Source organism: Pogonomyrmex barbatus, unplaced genomic scaffold (assembly GCF_055798465.1).
Source record: "Pogonomyrmex barbatus isolate J1 unplaced genomic scaffold, ASM5579846v1 scaffold17, whole genome shotgun sequence".
Classification (NCBI taxonomy): Eukaryota; Metazoa; Arthropoda; class Insecta; order Hymenoptera; family Formicidae; genus Pogonomyrmex; species Pogonomyrmex barbatus.
Genome location: NW_028297113.1, coordinates 6054238 through 6075571, shown reverse-complemented (window position 1 = coordinate 6075571; position 21334 = coordinate 6054238). Strand labels below are relative to the sequence as shown.

The 21334-nt window shown below is 36.2% G+C and overlaps 2 protein-coding genes across 2 annotated transcripts; both read right to left on the bottom strand.

Annotated features, from left to right (window-relative positions):
• Window positions 1–1019: 1019 nt before the first annotated feature.
• On the bottom strand, window positions 1020–5285 carry LOC105432085 (uncharacterized). Its single transcript, XM_089074499.1, has 5 exons — window positions 4565–5285; window positions 4041–4148; window positions 3835–3972; window positions 3320–3415; window positions 1020–2288 (listed from the first exon to the last, which is right to left on the bottom strand). Exons 1-5 carry the CDS (start codon window positions 4651–4653, stop codon window positions 2285–2287), a joined length of 435 nt encoding a protein of 144 aa, XP_088930625.1. The 5' UTR covers window positions 4654–5285; the 3' UTR covers window positions 1020–2284.
• Window positions 5286–7616: 2331 nt separating this feature from the next.
• On the bottom strand, window positions 7617–15636 carry LOC105432086 (uncharacterized). The gene is made up of 4 exons (XM_011646707.3): window positions 15212–15636; window positions 14306–14422; window positions 10476–10599; window positions 7617–9843 (listed from the first exon to the last, which is right to left on the bottom strand). The coding sequence occupies exons 1-4, from the start codon at window positions 15307–15309 to the stop codon at window positions 9799–9801; spliced, it is 384 nt and encodes a 127-aa protein (XP_011645009.2). The 5' UTR covers window positions 15310–15636; the 3' UTR covers window positions 7617–9798.
• Window positions 15637–21334: the final 5698 nt, after the last annotated feature.

Genomic DNA, 21334 nt, shown 5'->3' with positions numbered 1-21334 from the left:
TACACCTTGACATTTCACGTGAAACTTTTCACGTACAGCGATTATGTAGCTTGGATACGTGGAAAGTGAAATCATGAAACATAGGTTTTATAACTAATGAAAATTATTTTATTGGTACAGTATTATATACATCTTTTAATAACCAATTATATATGTACTACGTACACTTAATTACGCAGCCCTAATCTTCTCTAATTCCGAAGCATATTTATTAATTCCCTAGATTTCCACCTTTCCGCCACCAAGGTACATGGCAAAAAAGTTCACGTGAAAAATTTTACATTTTTACGTTTAAAAGAGTTACATGATCCCGCAAAATCATACATGATCGTAAGTTCACGTGAAACTTTTCATTTTTCATGTTTCCGGCCTAGAGGAAAAGTTACATGATCGACCCCCAGATAGGATCCCACGTTAGGGATTTGCATGAATCATGCGTTGACCAATGAACATTCTGATTTTAACGGAAAAAAAAAATATATATATATATAGAAAGAAGCCAGCGTCTCTTTCAGCCTATATTTATTTACACTTTATCTTTTCACTTTGGATTCAATTTAATGCACATTATATATGCGCAGATAAATTTTTTAAAAAATAAATAAAGAAAGAATATTGAAAAATAAATAAAAATTACAATGTTAATAAAATTTTAACGTAATATTATTTATTTTAACGTAAATTTTGACGTTAATTTTTATTTTATTATATATTTATTATATATTTTTTTTAATGACTTTTTAAAAAAATTATTTTTTTTAATTTTTCCAACGAAAAGAATAGATTCTTAAGTTTACGATTTAAAAAAACACAGATTTCTTTTGATATGTTTTTAAATTTTATTTAATATTCAAGTCTTTCGTTTATATTTTCCATAATTAAAATTTTTAAAACAAATTATAATTTCTTCTCAAATTACAATTATTTTATATATTAATATAATATTAAAACGTTGTTATAATTTTAGTAGAAATTACTTTCTAATTATCTCACATTAAATAAAAATATATTAAAATAGATATTGTGTATTGTTATTTATTATTTATGTACAAGAATTTATCTAAAAGAATAAGATTTTAGTCTAATGATTGAATGAAATAAGTATAATTGAAATCTTTTTTAAAATTAATTCCGAATTACAATACTTTTCGTCTCAGTTCAGACAACACAATGTCCAAAATTAAAACATGTCTCTTTCACAAAGATATCTTTAAAACGTATTATGTATCTTATGTCTCGATTTTGGATTTTGTGTTGTCTAGGAACTATCAGTGACAATTTAGTTGGCTTGCACAATCCGTTTTTACGACTTTGCACTCACGCGATAATCACAACGGAAGTGTCGTTCGAAAATTTTGCAAAAGATACTCGGATGATCATCACTTCCTACTCGCAGTAGATCGGGATCTATTCTTTCGCGGTGGATTCTAAGTCTCTTCTTCCTCATGGAGAAATTTAAATTCTCGGAAGCATTTTGATTAATTTGTGACTCTTTTTCTCAACGAGAAATGAGTTGATATGAGTTGATGCTGATTCGATGTAATTTTTAGACTTTATTGATATTGATTCGACGTTCAACCAATAGTTCATTTTTCGCTGGATAATTTTTCCCAACATGCCGATCTCTTCCACTTTTATCCGAAAGCAGGCAGCCGGCTTCAGAATCGAATTCTGGGAGAAAATTTTCCTTCAAGGATCCTATGATTTCGCGATCTTCACATATCAGCAGCAGGCATCTTCTTTGAAATGTTGAATCACACTCCAACCGCCAGATGAGACGTCGTAAGTATAAAAATGGTTAGTAATAATCGTCACTATTGATAACGCGCGCTTCATTACGTAAAAGAAAAAAATAATCGCGAAAAGAAACAATCGGAAGCGGGATCACGCAATCTTTTTCTGAGAAATCGGACGCAGAATCTATGTTTATCCTATCCTATTCGGTTTCTTATAGTTCTTGATTAAAAGATGTCGTGTATCAATAATTACATCATAATTATATCATACTGATAAATTAGTATTAATGATAAATTAGTATCAAAATGTGTATGATTGTGTACCTATGGTATTATATACAAATGTTGTTATATAATTTAGCTATTAATTTAGTTATTAATTTTTATATCGCTATATGACATGATCTTTGTTTTGTGCTTTCGCTAACTCTAAATGATCTCGAAACATTGGCATGTATCAACAAATGTTTCCTTTCATGTGCCAGGCTCATCTCTCGTGATACAAAACGCATGCTTTCGTTCGTCAAATGCTATCAGGTAATCTCCATTCAGCTGAAAGCAAAATATATCAAATATATTAAAATATAATATATATAAATTATAATATTATAATATAATAAAAAAATTTATTCTCGTCCATACACTTTGCCAGTCAACTATTGCAGCAACATTGTTGCAATATTGTAAAATTTGTGCTGTATAGGCGTACAATAATTATAGTGTTAATAAAAAATTACATTCAATTTGACAATTTAATTCGCGTGAAATTATTTAACAATTATTTATTTTGATTAAAAAAAAAGTATGAGATTCAAATTCGATTTAGTGTCAATAAACCTCAATTGGTAAATATTTAATCACACGTGTACATGATAACTGCCATAAATAATAAGCAGATATGCAATCATTGTAATGCCAAATACTCATGATATGTATGGTATGTACACGTGTGTGTATATACAAAAATAAATATGTACATATTCTAGATAATATATATTATAAATATGTACTTATAATATATTTAGAATACATGTACGTATATTTAGAACACACACACACACACACACACACACACACACACACACACACACACACACACACACACACACATATATATGTTTCTCTTTTTCTTGATGCATTTTAAGATGTAATTGGCAGTGCTGATTATTTTTTTCGACGTAAATCGAAATAATTGCGAAATGTTGCGCGTGCGGCGATAAGAAGCGCGATGGCACGGGGCGCCGTCGTCGAGGATCGACGTTCCAACGGCCGTCCGATGGCTTTTATCAACGCTGATACAGCGATAGCCTTGCGTCACTTTGAGAGTGTAGATTTATGTTTAACATTAATGACTCTTTCGAATTTACGACCTACGCAATTGCGTACTTATCGAAGTGCGATTTACGCATGCGAAAGCCGCCGCGTACCGCGAAAGACGCAATCTTCGCCGCCATGTCCTTGAACATTCTTCCGCCGATTTTTGCCGATGCAATTGTGCGACGAAGATTCGCAGTCTGCGCAAGAGACTCTTGCTCAAGAGACTCTCTCTTGTGCAATCGTATAATTATGAATGAAACACTTACCTAATTAGAGGATACGCAGGATCCCCGCTGTGTTTCACTTTGATAGATGCCAATTCAGTGGGTATTTGATCCACTGCGAAACGCCTTCGGCGACCACTGTAATGTTGTCAATTTATTTATTTATTATTTATTATAAACAAATTCAGGAAATTTATATATATATATACATGTGTATGTATACCTTATGTATATCTTATGTGTGTATATATATATATATATATATATATATATATATATATAGAACTTATTAAATAAAATTATAAAATATAAAAATAATAATAAATATATACAGATCTAATCACGAATTATTTTATTTTAATTATACTATTGTAGACATTTTATTATATTTTAATATATTTTATTTTGCTTCCAGTTGAACAAATTGTCTGATAAATTGTGTGTTATATATCAAAAGTATATTCCATTATTCTTTGTCTTTTTCTTTCTCATTTTTCTTTTATTCTTTTGTATTGTTATACTAATTATATTTGATCTTTTCACGAAATTTTCCTTACATTTTCACTGGATCTATTTGTCTGTTCCCTCGTATTACCAACGACCGTTTGCCTTGCGTTTGATGAGTGATGTTCGACAAAGTCATCAATGTTTCTAACTCCGCTCGCCTTTGATCCGATGATACTCGTCTTTGGCGTCTGTGAATATGCGATTAATTCGATTGCGATTGAAAAAAAAAAGATAATTTTAATTTAATTTAACTCACGATTTAATTGGCAAATTTCCTTGCACAAGTGACGAGACTGCTTTTTGTTCATAGTCCAAGGAATTTTCCGGCTTCAGGACACGTGACTCTAACATGTTCAAGATCGACCTATTGCAAAATAAAAAGAACAAAAATGAGATATCGTATGAGATAGCATGTTTGAAAAACCGAAAAATTTCGATTTTTATTTAGATTTTATTTGGAAAAAAAATACAAATTATTTGACGTATTTCCTTAACCATTAACGAGATAGTCGGTATATTTATATGCTCAAAAGGGCTGACATTACATCGCCCATCATCAACATGATGTAATAATGTTGGATGCATTCATAATATTATTCTGACGTAACATGCATGCAAAGAACGTAAGAAATTTTACGTAAGAGGAAATCGAACGGAAGGTTCCGTTCATTAAAGCGGAAACCCGCCAAATTGTCGAGTTCCCGATCTTCCGCGGAATCAATTAATTAAATCGATTCCAATTGCGACTGCGCGAAAAAAAAAATAGAAAATAATAATTACCCGCTGTTGTTCGTTGCAGGACGTCCGTGAATAAAGCTCGGCAGCACGAATGCCACGAGGATGCACGTCGCCAATGACGGGAGTCCCATTTCGAGCGGCTTCGCGCTTTCGGTCACCGAGATAAAATTTACAAGGAGAGAGAGAGAGAGAGAGAGAGAGGGAGACGTTTCTCGACAAGCTTAAATTGACACGATCTCCAAAGGTTCCCTGGTTGGTTGTATGTAAACTATTAAGTCAGAGTTGCGATCGTGACCGCATATATACGTAGGGATCCTTGTCCCCTCCACATGCAGACATTAACGCTTTTGCACCCGCCTTTCGATCACTTCTGTCTGTCAGCGTCTGACAAATTGCATCAAGCCGAGAATTAGGCAAATAGGAGAATTTTTTCGATTTTATCTTTCCAATTCTGTCTAGAATTTTGCGCTGCAGCCAAATTCGCCATTGCCCATTGTCGACGTGTTCTCTTCGAGTCTAATATATGAATAACGACGATTTGCAATAACGATCGCAGTCGCGTTTCTGCGCCTCTTACGCCTTACCACGTTTCGTTATCTCCTATTTATTATATATAATAATATTATTTATATATATATTTTCACATATGCAACATAAAATGCCCCGCATTCTTCGACTGGAATGCATTTTCCTTGTTCGGTTGGAAAATCTGCGTAGTAATTATGGATTTTCCAGTTTAGTCTGGTACGCCCCCCTGCGTCCCCTACCCCTCGCGTATTCAATTTTTTATTTATAAAATGAGAAGTCAAAGTACATAAAGCGCTCGTTCTTCGTAGTTTGATTCGAATTGTATACATCAAAATCACGTTTTGTAAATTCTCTTCGAGAAATATAAATCAAATGCGAATTTCGGCAATTTCGTAGAGGCAGGAAAATGAACTTCGACCTCATTTTGATATAAAACTTTGATTGGGTATAGATAATGTAAATAATTTATGTACCATATCCAATGATTATGTTGATTTACGACCACTCGTCCGAATTATGTTGTAAGAAAATTGGTGACATATGGGTGACATATGGTATATAATATGGTGACATTAAATTAACAAAAACCGCGATAATAAATTTTTTAATTAGCTATCATGTATCATATCTGTAAAAATTGTATCATATCTGTAAAAATATAATTTTATGATTGAACATATCGTCGCGATTCTCTTAATTTATATCGTAATATTACGAAATTTTATTAATATCGACACGTTAATGAAACGTGTTTTTTTTTTTCGAATCATAATGCTATATCAATTAAACGCCATTAGACGAGTCGCGCAGCATCTGTCTGCATCATTACGAAATCATTTCACTGGCGCTGAACGTTATGCTCTTTATTTTTACTTTTCACTTCCGGCATCAATTGTTTATTATATTTCGATCATTAAACTTTATCGCGCGATGTATACGGAAGTGAAAATGACGCGCGATCAACTTTAGAATATTACGCGCCTAATGATGACACACATCGATGCATATACGTAATAATTTTCCGTCGACTCGACACATTTTCTTTCTCTCTAATAGGAATCAAGGCGACGTGTCTGCGTATATGTATTCCAAACTGAAAGTCCTTTTTGATTAGCATATTTCCCCCCCCCCCCGTCATTCCCCGCGCGCGGGAATACATTACGCGCCGAGTACAACATGATGAAATTCCTTCCGCACGAGGCTGCTGCAGCCTCGTAACAACATCAACAAAAACCACGTTCTTGCTTAATACTGGTCTTGGTTAATACTGTAAAAAAAAAGAGGGGGGGGCGTGCAAAAAGATACGTATGAATTTCATAACTCATTACGATACACTTCATTGATCCGGAGCGACGACGGCGACGGCGAAACACATCAGGCGAGCGTTTATATTGACTGTTAATGAATTCTCGTAAAAGAGAGAGAGAGAGAGAGAGAGAGAAAAAAGAAAGATCGCCCGGTCATACACACGTTTAACGAAACGTAATGCCGCTAGATATGATACATTGACCGCATGATTCTCACCATTGCGAAAGAGAGTGTGTGTCACCCACGCACGCGAGCTCGTCGAGTAACTTCATATCTTTAAGATAAATATCGAAAATCAAGATCGCAGTTTCAGTTGTGTTTTTCTCAGAATTGTGAATTACGATTAGATTTGTGGCTTTGAACCTGATTGACTGTAATATATTATATAACTGTAATATATTACAAGCAATAAGGTGTTCACTATTAACATGTTTTTTTTAATTTCACTCGAGCCCGATCTACTTTGACTGACTATTCGAAGTCGGAATAATCTCTCGATTTTCAAAATCTTCGCCAAATGAATCTCATTCCTTCTGTGACGATAAAGATTAATCTTTTATTTGATAATGCAGATGTTAATTGAGCCACGTCGAGTCACGAGACGTGTTTTGCCCCTTCTCGCGACAGTAAGTAGTACAAAGTATGACTGACCCGACTGTCCGATTGGTCGGATCACAAAGAAGATTTATTCTGCTAGATAATTCGTGCCAGTTTTTGTAATCCCTCAATTCAATTAAATATTTGCAAACTAGATAATATCTATCATTAATATTCCGAAACGCCATGTTCAATTATTTTCTCGCATAAAAAACTACCCCTTTATGAAATAATTTTTCTACCCTTTATAGATACATTGTAATCTCGAGCGTATAGTACACATTTATATTATAATATTTAATAAATATAATATTTAATAAAGTTTAATCTTTATTGTTTTAGAAAAAATTGTGGATAAAAACTTGAAATGCATACAACAATAATAATTAACAATGAATAGTGGATATAAATGGCAAAGTTTGATATATCGTTTATAGGTTTACCGACAGAAAGGGTATGATTCCACTGTGTCTTTGCAGAGGGAGTTATAATCTAATTTTTCGTGAATCCGGTTGTTTAATTTCAGCATCGCTTCGATATCTTCACCGCTTTGAGAATTGAAGAAGAACAATCGGTGACGTTCGAACGGCACTTTGCTCGTAAGACGTCGCCTATAAAAGCGGCACCGGGGATGTACAATGAAAGACGAGGGTACATTGCATGAATAGTCGATTAATTTCTTTTATTGCATTCATAATCGCGTATACATGTCTGTTGAAAGTAATCCGACGACGTGATTAGTAGATGAGGAAGAAACATAAGTATACCGGTGCTTGAATACAGTGAGAGTCGCTTAAAAGTAATCGACTTGCGATTCACGTCCTTACACAGTCCGCACAGTCGCGCACTTACACATCCAGTAAATAAATAAATAAATAAATAAATAAATAAGTGAATAAATAAATAAATACATACGTGTACAAACGAAATAGTAGGCATTACAAATGGCGATAAGTAGTAAGGAACGCGGACTCAAAAAAGCATAAAGCGAGTCCGATTAATAATACTAACGTGCCTAAAAATAAATATATACAAAAATCAAACTTACGAATAAATTAAATTCGTCTAGAATTCGAATTAACAATCTTCCGAGAAATAGTCTCGTGTAATTCTCGCGCTATCGATGTATCATCGGTATCAATGTATCGCAATCGATGCGATAATCCATCGGTAGACCGTTAATACGTTCTCCGTTACATAATCCGACGTAAATCCTCATATCATATGTTGTAATATAAAAAAAAAAGAAAATTAAATAAGAATTATAAACGTACATGGCCGAGCCCGGAATGCAATACATGTCGCCGACATCGCGACGTAAAAGCTTTAAGATCCAAGATTAACGTTAATCTTGGTCCTTCCACACTCAAAAAAACATGCGAAGTAGACGTAATTTTGACGAATCGTCTGCAAAAATGATTCCCTTAATTCGAAAAAAATACGCCGAAATAAATTCGCAAGATTTTCTCGTGATTGATGATTTCGTTCTGAACACGATCGTAAACTCACTATTCTGCCAACGGACCACGCCTATCCTCGACTTATTTTAGAAAGACAGCTTGATCGGGTTCATGTTTACGTTGTAAGATCCCGCGTTGGATCTAGATCCATTAGTGACGAAGTAAAAATTATACGACACGCTTGAGATTCACGTGAAAGTGAAGGTGAGGTTCAATATTTTTTGAAGAAAAGCGATTCAATTTCTTCTCGCTTCTCAAGACTCAAGACGAATGAGATTATTAAGGATTATTAAATATGCGTTCTCCAATATTCACTACTGCGGTACTGAAAATATACACTTCGCGTCATTATAGATAATATATATAGCTCATTATATACATAATCTACAATATATATGTATATGATATATATATTGTAGAAAATATATTGTTCATGACATTTTCAGTACTGGCATATCGGAATATCGGAACGCGTAGATCTCGCGCGTAGAAAAGACGTGACGCGATCGAGAAAAGGATCGAGCAAAGGATGATTTTGCACTTTCTCACGAAATTACAATCTAAGCGTTTCGCATAATGTGTAAGCATAATAGCCGACCGAGTTGACGGAATCGAGGAAAGCGAGTCAGAGTGAGCTTGCGCTTTCCTTCCTGAAACAACCTGTTTTCCTGGAAGAAAATCTAAGCGTCCCGCGTAATAAAGGTCCCGATAAAACCAATGCGAGCCGGAATCCGGATCGATGCAGTCGAGTCTGCAAAATAAGATCGAAGATCCGCCGCCGAGGAGCGGCCGGCGTAAGTCGAGAATACACCTTGCAAATTACACACCGTCACGAATACTAAGACGCATTAACATGTAAAATACTGTTCTCGTTAAGCCTCGAATACTTAAATGAAGAACGCAGTCTGGACGCGATCGTGCCGTTTCTTTCCCTCCAAGAATATCCGACACTTTGCACGATAATTTACCGTACGCTTTCGTTATCTCCCGCTGCTGCCGTATCCAGATCCTTTGCGCGTGACGTTCGTTTCCCCGCCACTCGTCGAGAGTTAATTACTTACTTCTTAAGGCGTAAGTTTATAAAGAAATTGGAAGCTCGGACGGAGGCTAGTCCGTAGTAGTGCATTGTCGACGGATCACGGATGAGAGATCAATTAAATATTACGCGTGTATAATGTACGTGTAATATGTACGCGTGTATGTGCGTGCGTGCGTGCGTGCGTGCGTGCGTGCGCGCGCGCGTGTGTGTTTTTTTTTTAAATTGTTCTACTTTCTCCTTTCTATTTTTCTCTCTTTCTTGCACGCTCCTTCCTCCCCCGTTATTTCTCTTCCGCTTCTCTTTCCTGACGTTCGCTTCGTTCTCGAGCGACACAAGCTTCCGAATTAAATCAACTGGTAGTCCCTTTGTTCCTCCCGCGAATCTTCCTTCTGTAATTAGAATAGGGAAAATGGAATTAGTTCCGATCTTGAGACGACAGATTCGCAATTACGTGGGCGATCCTCGCGAACGTGTTATCGTCGTTAAATCTCGCTGCGAGATTACATGTTCTCTTATATACATGCTAAATGTTACAAGCGCAAAAATGGGGCCGTGCCCCTTTACAAATTTACATATCGCTCCACGTGGCTGGATAAAGAGGAATAAATCGACGAAAAGAAACGAGAAGTGTACAGTGTGCTAATATCACGTTTCGCGTCTTTGCTAAGAGACTTTGCTAATTACGCTCTGCGGTTCATTAGATTTCACGGCACTGCTGCTGGTTCGGTCAATCTTTCCTTGTCGCAAAATTATCGCTCGCGCAAACGCGCATAATAAATGGCCGGTCACGAGGAAGGATACTGTGCACCAGACAGTGTTTAAAAAACCTTCACGCGTTCTTGAAAAAAATGAAGAATACGAAAGGAAAAAAAAAAGTGACCGATAACCGCGGCTCTGTGTACTTATTATCACGTGCGAGTTAACAACCTAGACGACATTTGCAGACGACATTGAACAAGAACATGATAAGCAGATTATGCATAAATTATATCGGGCTTGATCGGGGTTATCTCGCGCTTACCCACGGCAAGGGACGAATCTGATCGGGTTGGTCCGCAGTTGATTCCGCGTCTTGAGCAATGAGCAGCAGGAGATGTTGCAATTTTCGAAAATTGTCCTCCGAGATGGATCTTCGTTTACGGCCTCTGTGAACACGACAGTAAAAACACGACGTCGAGAGACTGACATTCATTTAACACTTCAATTTTAGAGAAAGAACAATTTTGTCGAAATGTCTAAAAATTCGTCTAGATCTAAAAAAAATTTTGTCGCGCCATCCAAATAGGAGGTGCGATAATGCAGCAGAAATTTTTAACGTTTAATTCCAACAACGTCCCGAATATTTCGACAGTCAAAACCAAATTATTTTCAGATCTGTATTTGGTCAAATAATAAATAATCTCTTAGTAATGATAATAATAATAACAATAATAATCTCGTAAACATGACAATTTGAATCGTTATCGGCGATGATGATTTTGATGCATTTGAATGACACTTGTATATACAAATTGCTGGAATTTCTGTCAACAGTCGAGTTTTGATTTTACGTAAAGGCGAATACGCGTCACGTAACCCAGATAAATTCGCGCGGTCATGCTGAACGCTCGTGCCGTAAGGAGAAGAGAGCATACAGATAACGCAATAGTCATGCAATAGTCATGCAATCGCTGAGGATCTGCCAACTAATAATATTCCGAGGCGAGGCTTTATCGCCGGCGTGGCGTGTTACAAGCGAGTTACGCGTAAATTACACGGACTCCGGAGAAGTGTGGCAATATCTGCCGTCTGCATAATTTGTTTATCGAAGCTCAATTAATTGCTTTCCCGATAAGCAATTAATGCCTCGCCGTCGTGATACGCGAAAAAGAGCTCTCGCGTAATAATGGCTAACTGGCGCGAGAGACGCAAATGATGACCGCGGTATTTTCTCTATACTCTCGATGTATTTTTAAATTTCATATCAATTTTTTTCATTGTAATCTCGCTCGATGTCCGCCGTGACGAGATCGCCCCGTGATCCGGGACCGATTGCTCGGTGCGAATCGCGCTCGTCCCTCGTCCTCGTTCGAACTTAACTTCCCTTTCTTTTCTCTCTACGCAATTTTGCTGTCAAATTTAAAAATCTCGATAAATCTAGAAAATAATTTTGTTGAGCCATCGAAATTATCAGGATGCTCGAGCGTGAAGGTAATCGAGTGCAAAAGCTTTTCATCTCCCAGCAACCAGCAGATTTGAAGTCACCATAGTAAATAGTAGGTCTCGGAGGCCCAATGGAATTGTCTCCGGAATTGTATTTCAAATTTTCCAGCGAAACTGCCCCCGTATGTTTGGGAGTCCGATCACGCGCGCAAAAAGTTTGCCAACTTTGTGTCTCGTTTTCCGGCAAATTTCCCCCCCCCCCCCCCCCGGTGTGTCGCGCCCCGCGCAACCTTGAACTACTCTCTGTTTAGTTTTCATACATTATTAAATTTTCGTCTCACTCTTGAATAGCTTCCAGCTGTCCGTGTCTACGGCAACAAATCGAAAGTGTGTGCGAAAAAGTCAAGTTTCGAGCGGCGGCTTGTCAATCATCGGGGAGAGACACGCGACCGGGGGCTATTTCGACGTATATTCATCGTTCCTTGTTAATTAACGCGCGTCTGACATTGGACATTGTTGACATCGCAAATATCGTCAATTAATTTATACCCCGGTAACGGCGGGAGCGAACGCGTATCGCGACGCTCACAGGGCCGCTTTTCAGAGAACGACGAATGGGGACAACGTCTGAATAGAAATTTATTCACGAAGCATTCAACGAAGAAGTAACCCAGTTAGAGGTTTTATTTAACCGCCGTTGCCGCGTCTTCCATCTTCCGTCACGATCGCGATTCGTCTTCCGTTCCGTTTTTTCGATCTTTTTCCTCCTTTCGTCGGTTGTCTCTGATATAATTATGTTATTCAGACTCAGGTGACGTCGCATTACAATTTGCATTCGCGTATTCGCAAAAGCACTCCGTTGCCTTTTTAATTTTTTTTTTTTTTTTTTTTGGAAAATAATTCGAGCGCATAAGCAAACATCGATATTACGAAACAAGGGCAAGATTATTAAGCTGCATCAGCCAAAAAGAACTTTATCGTATTGCTTCTCCGCTTCAGCTGGATAAAAGTGTTTCTCCAAGAATATCAAACGCGCTCAAAGCGTTATTCGTTTTTCTATGCATTAATTTTTCAATATGCCAGCTTACGAGGCGAGCTTCTTCTTATATCGTTAGCTTTCTCTCGTTTCTTGTTTCATCCCCCTTTTTATGCGGTTCTCCAACTGCCGTACCGTATACAAGTATTATTTAAAGGTTTGAAGAAGAAGCAACAAGTACAGCTGCGGTCGATGAAATCTCTAATAGAAATGGCATTGCATCGACGTGGGAGATATTAAATTTACCGTGCATTAATAGCAAAGATATTCAAGTCAACAGCGGGAGGGAAAAGTTAAATATAAACGTCGCGACATACGTATGATTTATCAAGAAACTTCAATATCAAAAACACACTTCGCGTGTGGTAAACGACACGCACGCGCTCGGGAGAAAGATGACGGAATTCCCAGAACTGAGAGAGGTATTACACTTATCGTGATATGACTAATGTCTTCGTGATTGTTACTTAATCGAACTTGCAACTTGTTACAGCGCATTGATAAGAACGTCCGTCAGCGGACGGACAATTTTAATTCCGAGACTGTCTTTGTATTTTTAGCTGTCTCAGTGTCGGTCCACAATAGTGGTGATTTAAGCTTTAAGAAATTGACCAATTATAATCGAATATGAAAAGAATATACTCGATTATGATTAGTCAATTTCTTACCGGCTTAAAGATTAAATACTTATTGTGGACCGACACTTAAGACAAAGTAAAGATAAAGTCTGTAATCGATCGTACTTAAGAACAGATGTAAAAAAATTAATTAATGATGTAATTGTTATCACGTATCTCTCTCGTGACTCGTCATCATTCAATTCTGTTCTTTTCTATAGTGACATAAAAGTGAACAAAGTCAATGAAAGGATTTTAATTTTAAAACTCGATTGGATATTTTATAAAAAAATGTATAGGAGAAAGTTTCATTTTACACCTAGGAATATAGAATATTCAGAGAATTGACAAAATATATGATATTTTTATTCTGATATGATTACATCCTTTCTCGCGACTACGATGTAATCTCATCTATGTTACAAGATCTATGTTGCAATGATAGAAGTTGGAAGCAAATTTCAGCGAACGACTTCAATTTGAAAATTACTAGTACAATCTACATTTGCTTTTTAAAATATATTTGACAGAAAGTTCCATGTATAAATAATTATATCTAGAAATATATATCTAGAAATATATTTAGGAAATTAATAAAATGAATATAACTTTTATCTTGATGTGACTAACTTTCTCGCGATTACGATTTAATCTCGTCTACGGTACGAGGAAATCTACATTGCGACGATAAAAGTTGGTAAATTTCAGCGAATGGACGACTTTAATTCGAGAATTTCCCGTCTAGCCTACAGTTGCCCTTTTTAAAATACATTTAATACGAAATCCCATGTGTAAGTAATTAGAAATATGAATTTTTAGAAACATGTAAATTAATAAGATGAATTTTTACGACTATCCCCCTGAATGATTATTATTTAATTTTTTCTGCTTTACGAGCGCCACGATAAAAACTGACAAATTTCAGCGAACAATTGCAATCTTAATCAGCAGGCAGCACTTCTTGTTATCTTAAAATAAATTTTAAAATAGAAAGAATAATCGATAAACACAATTATTCTTTCTCAATCAGTGAAATACGTTGGAAAATGAACTTACAAGACAGCTGGGTTCACTTTTCCGAATCCTACGGGAACCACGATGCCCTTCACGTTTTCCAGCGCCAAAAGTGTCTCAAGCTCGGCGAGTCGTTGATCGGAAAGTCGCTTCTGCCGACTGCAACATATCGACGACAAATCGGATTTTACAAAATATTTTCGGAATTATTTACAGAAAACGTCAACTGTGAATGGAGAAAAAGTGCGCGCCGTAAAATTCCTTCTTTAAAATTATCTCACGGAAATCCCAATTCTTGCAGCCGTCGACAATCGATTATAATCGTGATCGGTTTTAATCTCGATGCAGGCGGAAAAAAAAAGAGTACGTACTCTTCGCTTCAATAATCGCGCTAATCTTACAAGCGTATGCGACACAGATAGAGCGTACGACAAAGCTTTGGCTATGTTCAACAAACACGTTATCGTCGCATGCGAAGGTTTCAGAAGAGAACTCGGTCACTTCATCCGGTTGGAGATCGAGGATCCGACGTTATTATTATATTTATTTTATATTGTATTATTTTATATTATTATATTATTTATCCGTATCGCATTCGATACATCCGCAAAAATTATTCGCTAGATTCGTCGCTTGCAATTATTACTCCGTGACAATTTAAAAAAAATTGTATTATCTTATAAAATCAGATAGAAGTGAGGATCGAATTTTAAATAAATCCAATTTTACAATAAAACACGATATCGTTCGACGAGAATAATTGATGATGTAAGGATTCAATTAATAAGTTCATTTCAAACTCTGTCAATCAAATTTTGCAATAATTGCCTCGCAAAGCGTTATTCCAAATGGCACGACTTTTTGGCTAAAGTAAAAGGAGATTATTCGAAAGCCGCGTAAGATCCCTCTTCAGACAATTTTACAATCCAATTTGATTTTCCTTCGTACCTCAGAAACCAGTCCTGGCTCGGCCTGGCATACGTCGTCTCCGACAGCAGGGCCACGATCAGGATGCACAGAGTCGCCGTGCTCACCGATAGATTCATCTTCGCGCGCACTACAGTCAGTTTGCGGGATAAGCGAGAGCAAAAAAAAGAAAGGTTAATTGCCGACAAATTAATTGGCACGAATTGGCATCTACGATCAGCTGACACCGATTATCACACACTCGTTGTCTCTTCTCTCTTTCGCTCTTTTTTTTTTTTTTTTTTTTTCCCCCGGTGCGTTTAATGCGAATCTCCGCCCAAGTCTCTCTCACTGATATCAAGCCCAAGTCGATCGCGCGTCGTAACCGATTTTCCTTCTTCTCACGTCGGTTTTGCCTCCTGGTGAACTGTAGCTACTCTCGGCCGCATCGAGCATATATACCCGCGTTGCCGCCCTCCCTATCCCCACGCTAGGCGCTACTGCGAGATCGTCCCCACTTCATTTGCACGGATCCACCCTCGCTTTTTACGCAATATAGGACTCAAGGTCCTCTTTTTTTTTTTTTTCTAAATCCGCGAATCCACTTTCTTCCCCCTTTCCCTCACGGCGAAAAATATGTGTAAATATTGTCCGGGCTTATGATACATGTGACATGGCGTAATACCTCATGAAAGTTACACTTTATCTCGTGCCTGGTAGAAGAGTCGTCCCTCCTTCCCTCGATCGTAAAATCGACGATAAAGTAGCGCAGACTTTTTTTTTCAAATATCAGAGTTCAGTCAATTAAAATTAAAGGAGGAGCGTCGCGGGGAATTAACATTATCGATAAAATAATGATAATAAGCGATTTCGCCAAATCGTCGAAAAAAATTTTTCAGATTTTCATCATGTCGTCGATGTGAGTTTCTTTCCTGTGTCTCTTTTGCGTAAAATCTGCCAGACTCTGCCTCGCTTGACTCGAAGCAATATCCCGAGTACTTTAAAACTAATTACGATGTCGCGTACTTAAAAACTTTAATTACTTTCTTTGTGTAATACACAAATTAGTTATACTACTCAATTCCACGTTATACCTGAATGTGCACCCACGTCGCTATAGGAGAACAAAGGTCCTGCGCTTCCCAGGATCCGTTAGTTACACACGAGATAAGACAGTCGTCATACTGTTTTCCTATGACAACTTAACATTTTTCCTGACATAAGAGGATGAGTAACGGAAGATTAATTAGCGATGAGGCTATCTCGTAAAAACTGATTCTGCAAAAAATTGGCAATTGAATTTTTCACAACAATGGAAAGAGAAGCGAATGTCTAATGCCGATTTAAATATCAGCATTAGTCATTTTATTCGACTTTTTACTTAATTAATAGTTATTTTCATTTGTTACGCTTTCTCTCCGTTTTTAGATTTCGAATTCTACAAAAAGTGACGGATAAACACGAATGCGAAGTTAGCAGTTAGAGTGCTTTATCATCATCGTTCGCATTGTTTTCGAAGCTATCTGTGTTCTATCTTCCACTTTACCTTCCTCGTATTGTTGTAATTAATTTTCTTTATTATACGATGGCTTTCGCATGGAAGAATTATACGAAACGAAGGAAAGATGTTAAAATTCGATTTTCATTGATTTATTTTAGCATTAATTTATTCAATTTTAAAAATACTCAAACGCATAACGCATTGCGTCATATTATTATCACTTTTCGCATTACTGTTCAAAGTTCAACCCTAATTTAAAAAGTTGACATTTTACGAAAAAACGCGAGACGATCGATCTTCAGTCCGACAACGAAATACCTACGCGATAGTTGCAGATATTATTCTTACGTGATAAATTTCGCTTGCCTCCTAAAATTCTAATTAAGAAGACGAGCAATTTGTACGTTCATTATCCCGAGGTCCGTTCATTATTCGCCGTAACTAAACAAGGATGCTGCGAGAAGGCAAGTCAAATATTTTGTGCATCTGAGTAGCCTCAGGTATGCACGTATTCCCGCTGACGTAAAGGTAAACTACAGAGACGGAGGGAAATACCTATTCGATACTAGGAAACGTGACAGACAGCTCGTGACAGTTCATTCGTAATCTCCCGAGATCTATTTGCAGACGCGCGGCTATCAACTTTGGCTACTCCCGATGACTGACATTCTATTTTCAATCTCCACCGCGTTAATATTACGTATTTTCCATATCGCTCGGAGTCTCGCCAGCTGTCTCGATGACACTACGTATTTCGATCATAAATTACGCAATGCGTTTACACATGTGTTACACATGGAAGCGCAATACCGTGACGTCATCATGGCGCACGTCGTGTGGCTCGAGCGAGAGAAAAAAGAAGAAAGTGTCGAAAAGTACGATTAGAAAATAAAGCAGCCCGTATAATAACGCGCCCGCGGTTATGTAACCTCGGGAAGGAATAAGAAAGTGCTGTATAAAAACAGTTGTAGAATACACGGTTGCAATACTTGTTAATTAAAAACGATTCGATTCGGAACGCGCGACTCTGTCGCGAGTCTGTAAGATTTATACGATCGAACGGACGGTAAGCGCGTCGTCGTGTTATCCCGCGTCAAAAAAGATCACATACTTCGTATATGCGGATTTTACTCGGAATCCCTGATTATTTTCGAGACGCAGTACAGCCCGAAGATAGCCGCTTAGACGATTATAGAACGCCCTTTATTATTCCTCTTTCCGAAATTGTCGGTCGGTCGGTCGGTCGGTCGCCATGCGTTACTCTATCAATTTATCGCGTTTAAATCGTAAACCAGCGAATGACGCACAAATTGATACTCATTAAGCGCGTTGACGACCGCTTATCGCATATCGTGATATATTTCGCGTTAAGGCTAAGAACCGCCGAATATTCCCCATCTTCAATCGTTCAAGTTCAACGATTTACGTCCAGGATTTGCCCATAAATTTATCCTCATCCCGTCAATTAAGTGCTTAAAATCGTGACCCCAACGTTTCGTAAGGATCGCTTGGAATTTCCCAACCGTAAGATTTAGCGAGTGTATCAAAAGTTCTCACGGAAAGAACAGTTTTGTTGAGTGGAAACTAAAAATTTGGCCAGATACAGAGTTGAAAATAATTTTGTTGAGTCATCAAAATTATTATACGAGGATGATTAAATTTGATGATAATATTGCAAAATTTTTTCTATTCCAGCAACCAATTTAAACATAAATATTTTGATGGCTCGATAAAGTTATTTTTAGATTTGTATCTGGCCAAATTTTTAGACACTTCAGCAAAATATTTTTTTCGTGTAGGTATTAGGTCCATTGATTTTTAATAGCATTATCGATATATTTCTTATTATAAAGATTCTAGTATTCTAAAGATTCTAATTTCACTTATAACATTTTAACCATGTTTTAAAATGTATCTTTTTATCTTTCATAAATAAAACTGAATTTTTGCGTCTCTCAACTGAAAGAACGATTTTGCTAAAGCATCTAAAAATTTGGTCAGATTTAAAAATATCTTTGTATATTTTTATTAAAACTAACTATAGTAATCTCGCGTGGAGATTCTAAGAAATATCTTTTAAACGAAGTAATATCAATTAATCGAAGATTTATTTTTCTATTTAAAAGTTTGAATTAAAAGAATCCAATTAACAAGAAACAGAAGTAATTTTTATTTCTTAACAGAAGAAGAGATAGAAAGAAAAGGAATTTTCTAGCAAGGGATTTTCTATTTAGACAACTCGGAATTATTTATCACCGCTTGAAATCAGTCAACAACATTGCAAAGGGCCAGCGTGTAAAATACCGTTTTATCTTATCCGCTCTCGTCGCTTTTTACGCGTAAGCAGTAAGCAGTTTATTTTGTCGATGAAACGGAAAGGAATCACGCAGCCACCACCTGGGGTGCACACTTGTACTTTGCCCAAATTCTCATAAACATCTGCAAGATACTGCGGACGAGATAATACTAGCTCTATGACCTAGTTTATCTTTGCGTGTTGCAAGTGCAAGTACTGACAAATATTTTGGACGAAAGACTCTCAACGTCAAAAATCTATTTATATATATATATTTTTTTTTCTGTAACAATTATTATCCAATTAATTTTTACTTCGAGATTAGATGTCTCATCCGCACGACGAGACCGCGGTAGATAGATTTCTTTTTTTTTTTTAAATATATGTAGCCATTACTTATCTGCCTTTTTTTTATTTATTTGTTATCCACTCTCGAGACAAATGTGCGGAAAAAAAACGTTATTTATATAAAATGCGATACTAACCGCTAAACTTTTTATCCTCTACCGCCGCGGTTTCATGCAATACTTTTGTGATACTTTTTGATAATGCGGACGTATCGTCTGTTTGTGCACGTACATCGCACGCGCATTTACTCACGTATCGTCACATCGCTCGATCAAGCTTGTACGATGTAAATACCCTCGGGGGTATTTCGGTAGCAAAAACTTGTACGATGTTTGAAATTGTTTGGGAAACTTTTCAGATCCTTCGAATAGCTGTGGCAAACGCGAAAATGCGGCGTACCTTATGCGGCGGAATTCGTAGAAACATTTAATAAAAGACGTGAAACATCGTTCCGGCACTCGGGGAGGCGGCCCGTTCGAGGGGTGAACGAGTAGGCGTAACGTGGGAAAGAATTCGAAAGTGTTTTGATATCTTCATATCGACACGTGCGTAATTGTCTCTCACCGACGCGCTGTTTCTTCTCGAGCTTTTCATGCTAATTATTAAATAAATTAACATAATAAATCAATATAATAGATTAACATAAATTAAATAAATTAATAATCCGAATTGCAAAAAAAAAAAAATATAATTAGAGCTATATATCATTAGAGTTGTATGTTGTAGGATGTTTTTAAGTATTTTAGGAACTGATCTCTGAAATCATTTTTATAGATAAAAACTAATAGGATTAGAAAAAATAGATTTAGGAATTGATCCCTGAAATCATTTTGTAGATAAAAACTTAATTGAAAAGTCTCGTTTTAAAAATACACAATATTAAAGATTTTATAAAACTATTTATTTTTTAAAATAGCTTTATCAAAATTTATTAAAATAGGATAGTTTTTAAAACGAATCTTTTGAAACTATACGTAAATATGTAAACTTTTCTTCGTAAAATAATTTCAAATAATAACTCTTAAAATATTGAATAATTTTTAAGAAACACTCTGTATATAATTCACATTATGAATAACGTAATGTTAATATTATATAATTTTGACATACGTTCTAAAAAAATATTCCAAAGAACATCTTTTTTGATACAAAAAAATCTTGGAAGCAAAATACTTTAAGATCCGTAAAAGATACGGAAATGTTTCATTTCAAGGTGTCTTTATTAGCAACGTACAGAATATTTCAAAATTAAACGATCGAACTTCGCCAATATATCTCATAAGCAGAAAAAGAAATAAGAAAAGATGTTATATAAAATGTTATATAAAAAGCTTTATTGTCACGCTAAAGAAAAGAATTTGTTTTATTTCCCATTTTATAAAATATTGTCTTCCATTTGTAATGTAAGCTTGACAGCTTCAGGAGATTAAATTTACATTTTACGTATTATATCTGCGTGCTCTTAGTTTCAAGAGCACAGTTCGGTATTTCAAAATATAATTATATATTTGCCAGATACAAATTCGTTCATTCGTAAAAATGAATCTTCGATTAATTTCAAATAATAAATATAGAATAAAAATATAGAATAAATATATTATAGAATAAATATATTATAATGCATTTTAAATTGTTTGAATCTACGTTTACGTAACATTTTTTTCTGATTTATGCTCTTAACACGTACTGACAAAATTGGATCGTTTTAATTTTAGAACACTCACTGTATTGTAGCATTGAACCTGTCGCAACAAGTTGCAGCCTGCGCGAGTGATGTTGCAGACAGACAATGTAATCGCGTAAAGGCAGCGATAAGATGAGTAGAGCTTGGTAGAAGGTAGAAAGGGAGAATTGGTTCGTCGCCACAATGATCAGATGTACGCAACGTTAAATGTCGAATGCGTAAGATTCTCTGAAACAGTGAATGTAATTTCCTCCCTCAAAACAAACATTACCATATGTGACGAGGGATTCTGGGATGTGTAACATATTCTTCGAAATGATTAATCTCTCAATCGGT

What these genes read in the sequence shown, in the direction of transcription:
- LOC105432085 (XM_089074499.1), bottom strand. Translation starts at nt 4,653, where the DNA reads ATGGGACTCCCGTCATTGGCGACGTGCATCCTCGTGGCATTCGTGCTG. An exon ending in CCTGCAACGAACAACAGCGG is followed by an intron (nt 4,149 to 4,564) that starts GTAATTATTATT and finishes ATTTTGCAATAG; the next exon opens with GTCGATCTTGAACATGTTAG. An exon ending in GGAAATTTGCCAATTAAATC is followed by an intron (nt 3,973 to 4,040) that starts GTGAGTTAAATT and finishes GCATATTCACAG; the next exon opens with ACGCCAAAGACGAGTATCAT.
- LOC105432086 (XM_011646707.3), bottom strand. Translation starts at nt 15,309, where the DNA reads ATGAATCTATCGGTGAGCACGGCGACTCTGTGCATCCTGATCGTGGCC. An exon ending in AAAGTGAACCCAGCTGTCTT is followed by an intron (nt 10,600 to 14,305) that starts GTAAGTTCATTT and finishes TCGTGTTCACAG; the next exon opens with AGGCCGTAAACGAAGATCCA. An exon ending in AGATTCGTCCCTTGCCGTGG is followed by an intron (nt 9,844 to 10,475) that starts GTAAGCGCGAGA and finishes TTCTAATTACAG; the next exon opens with AAGGAAGATTCGCGGGAGGA.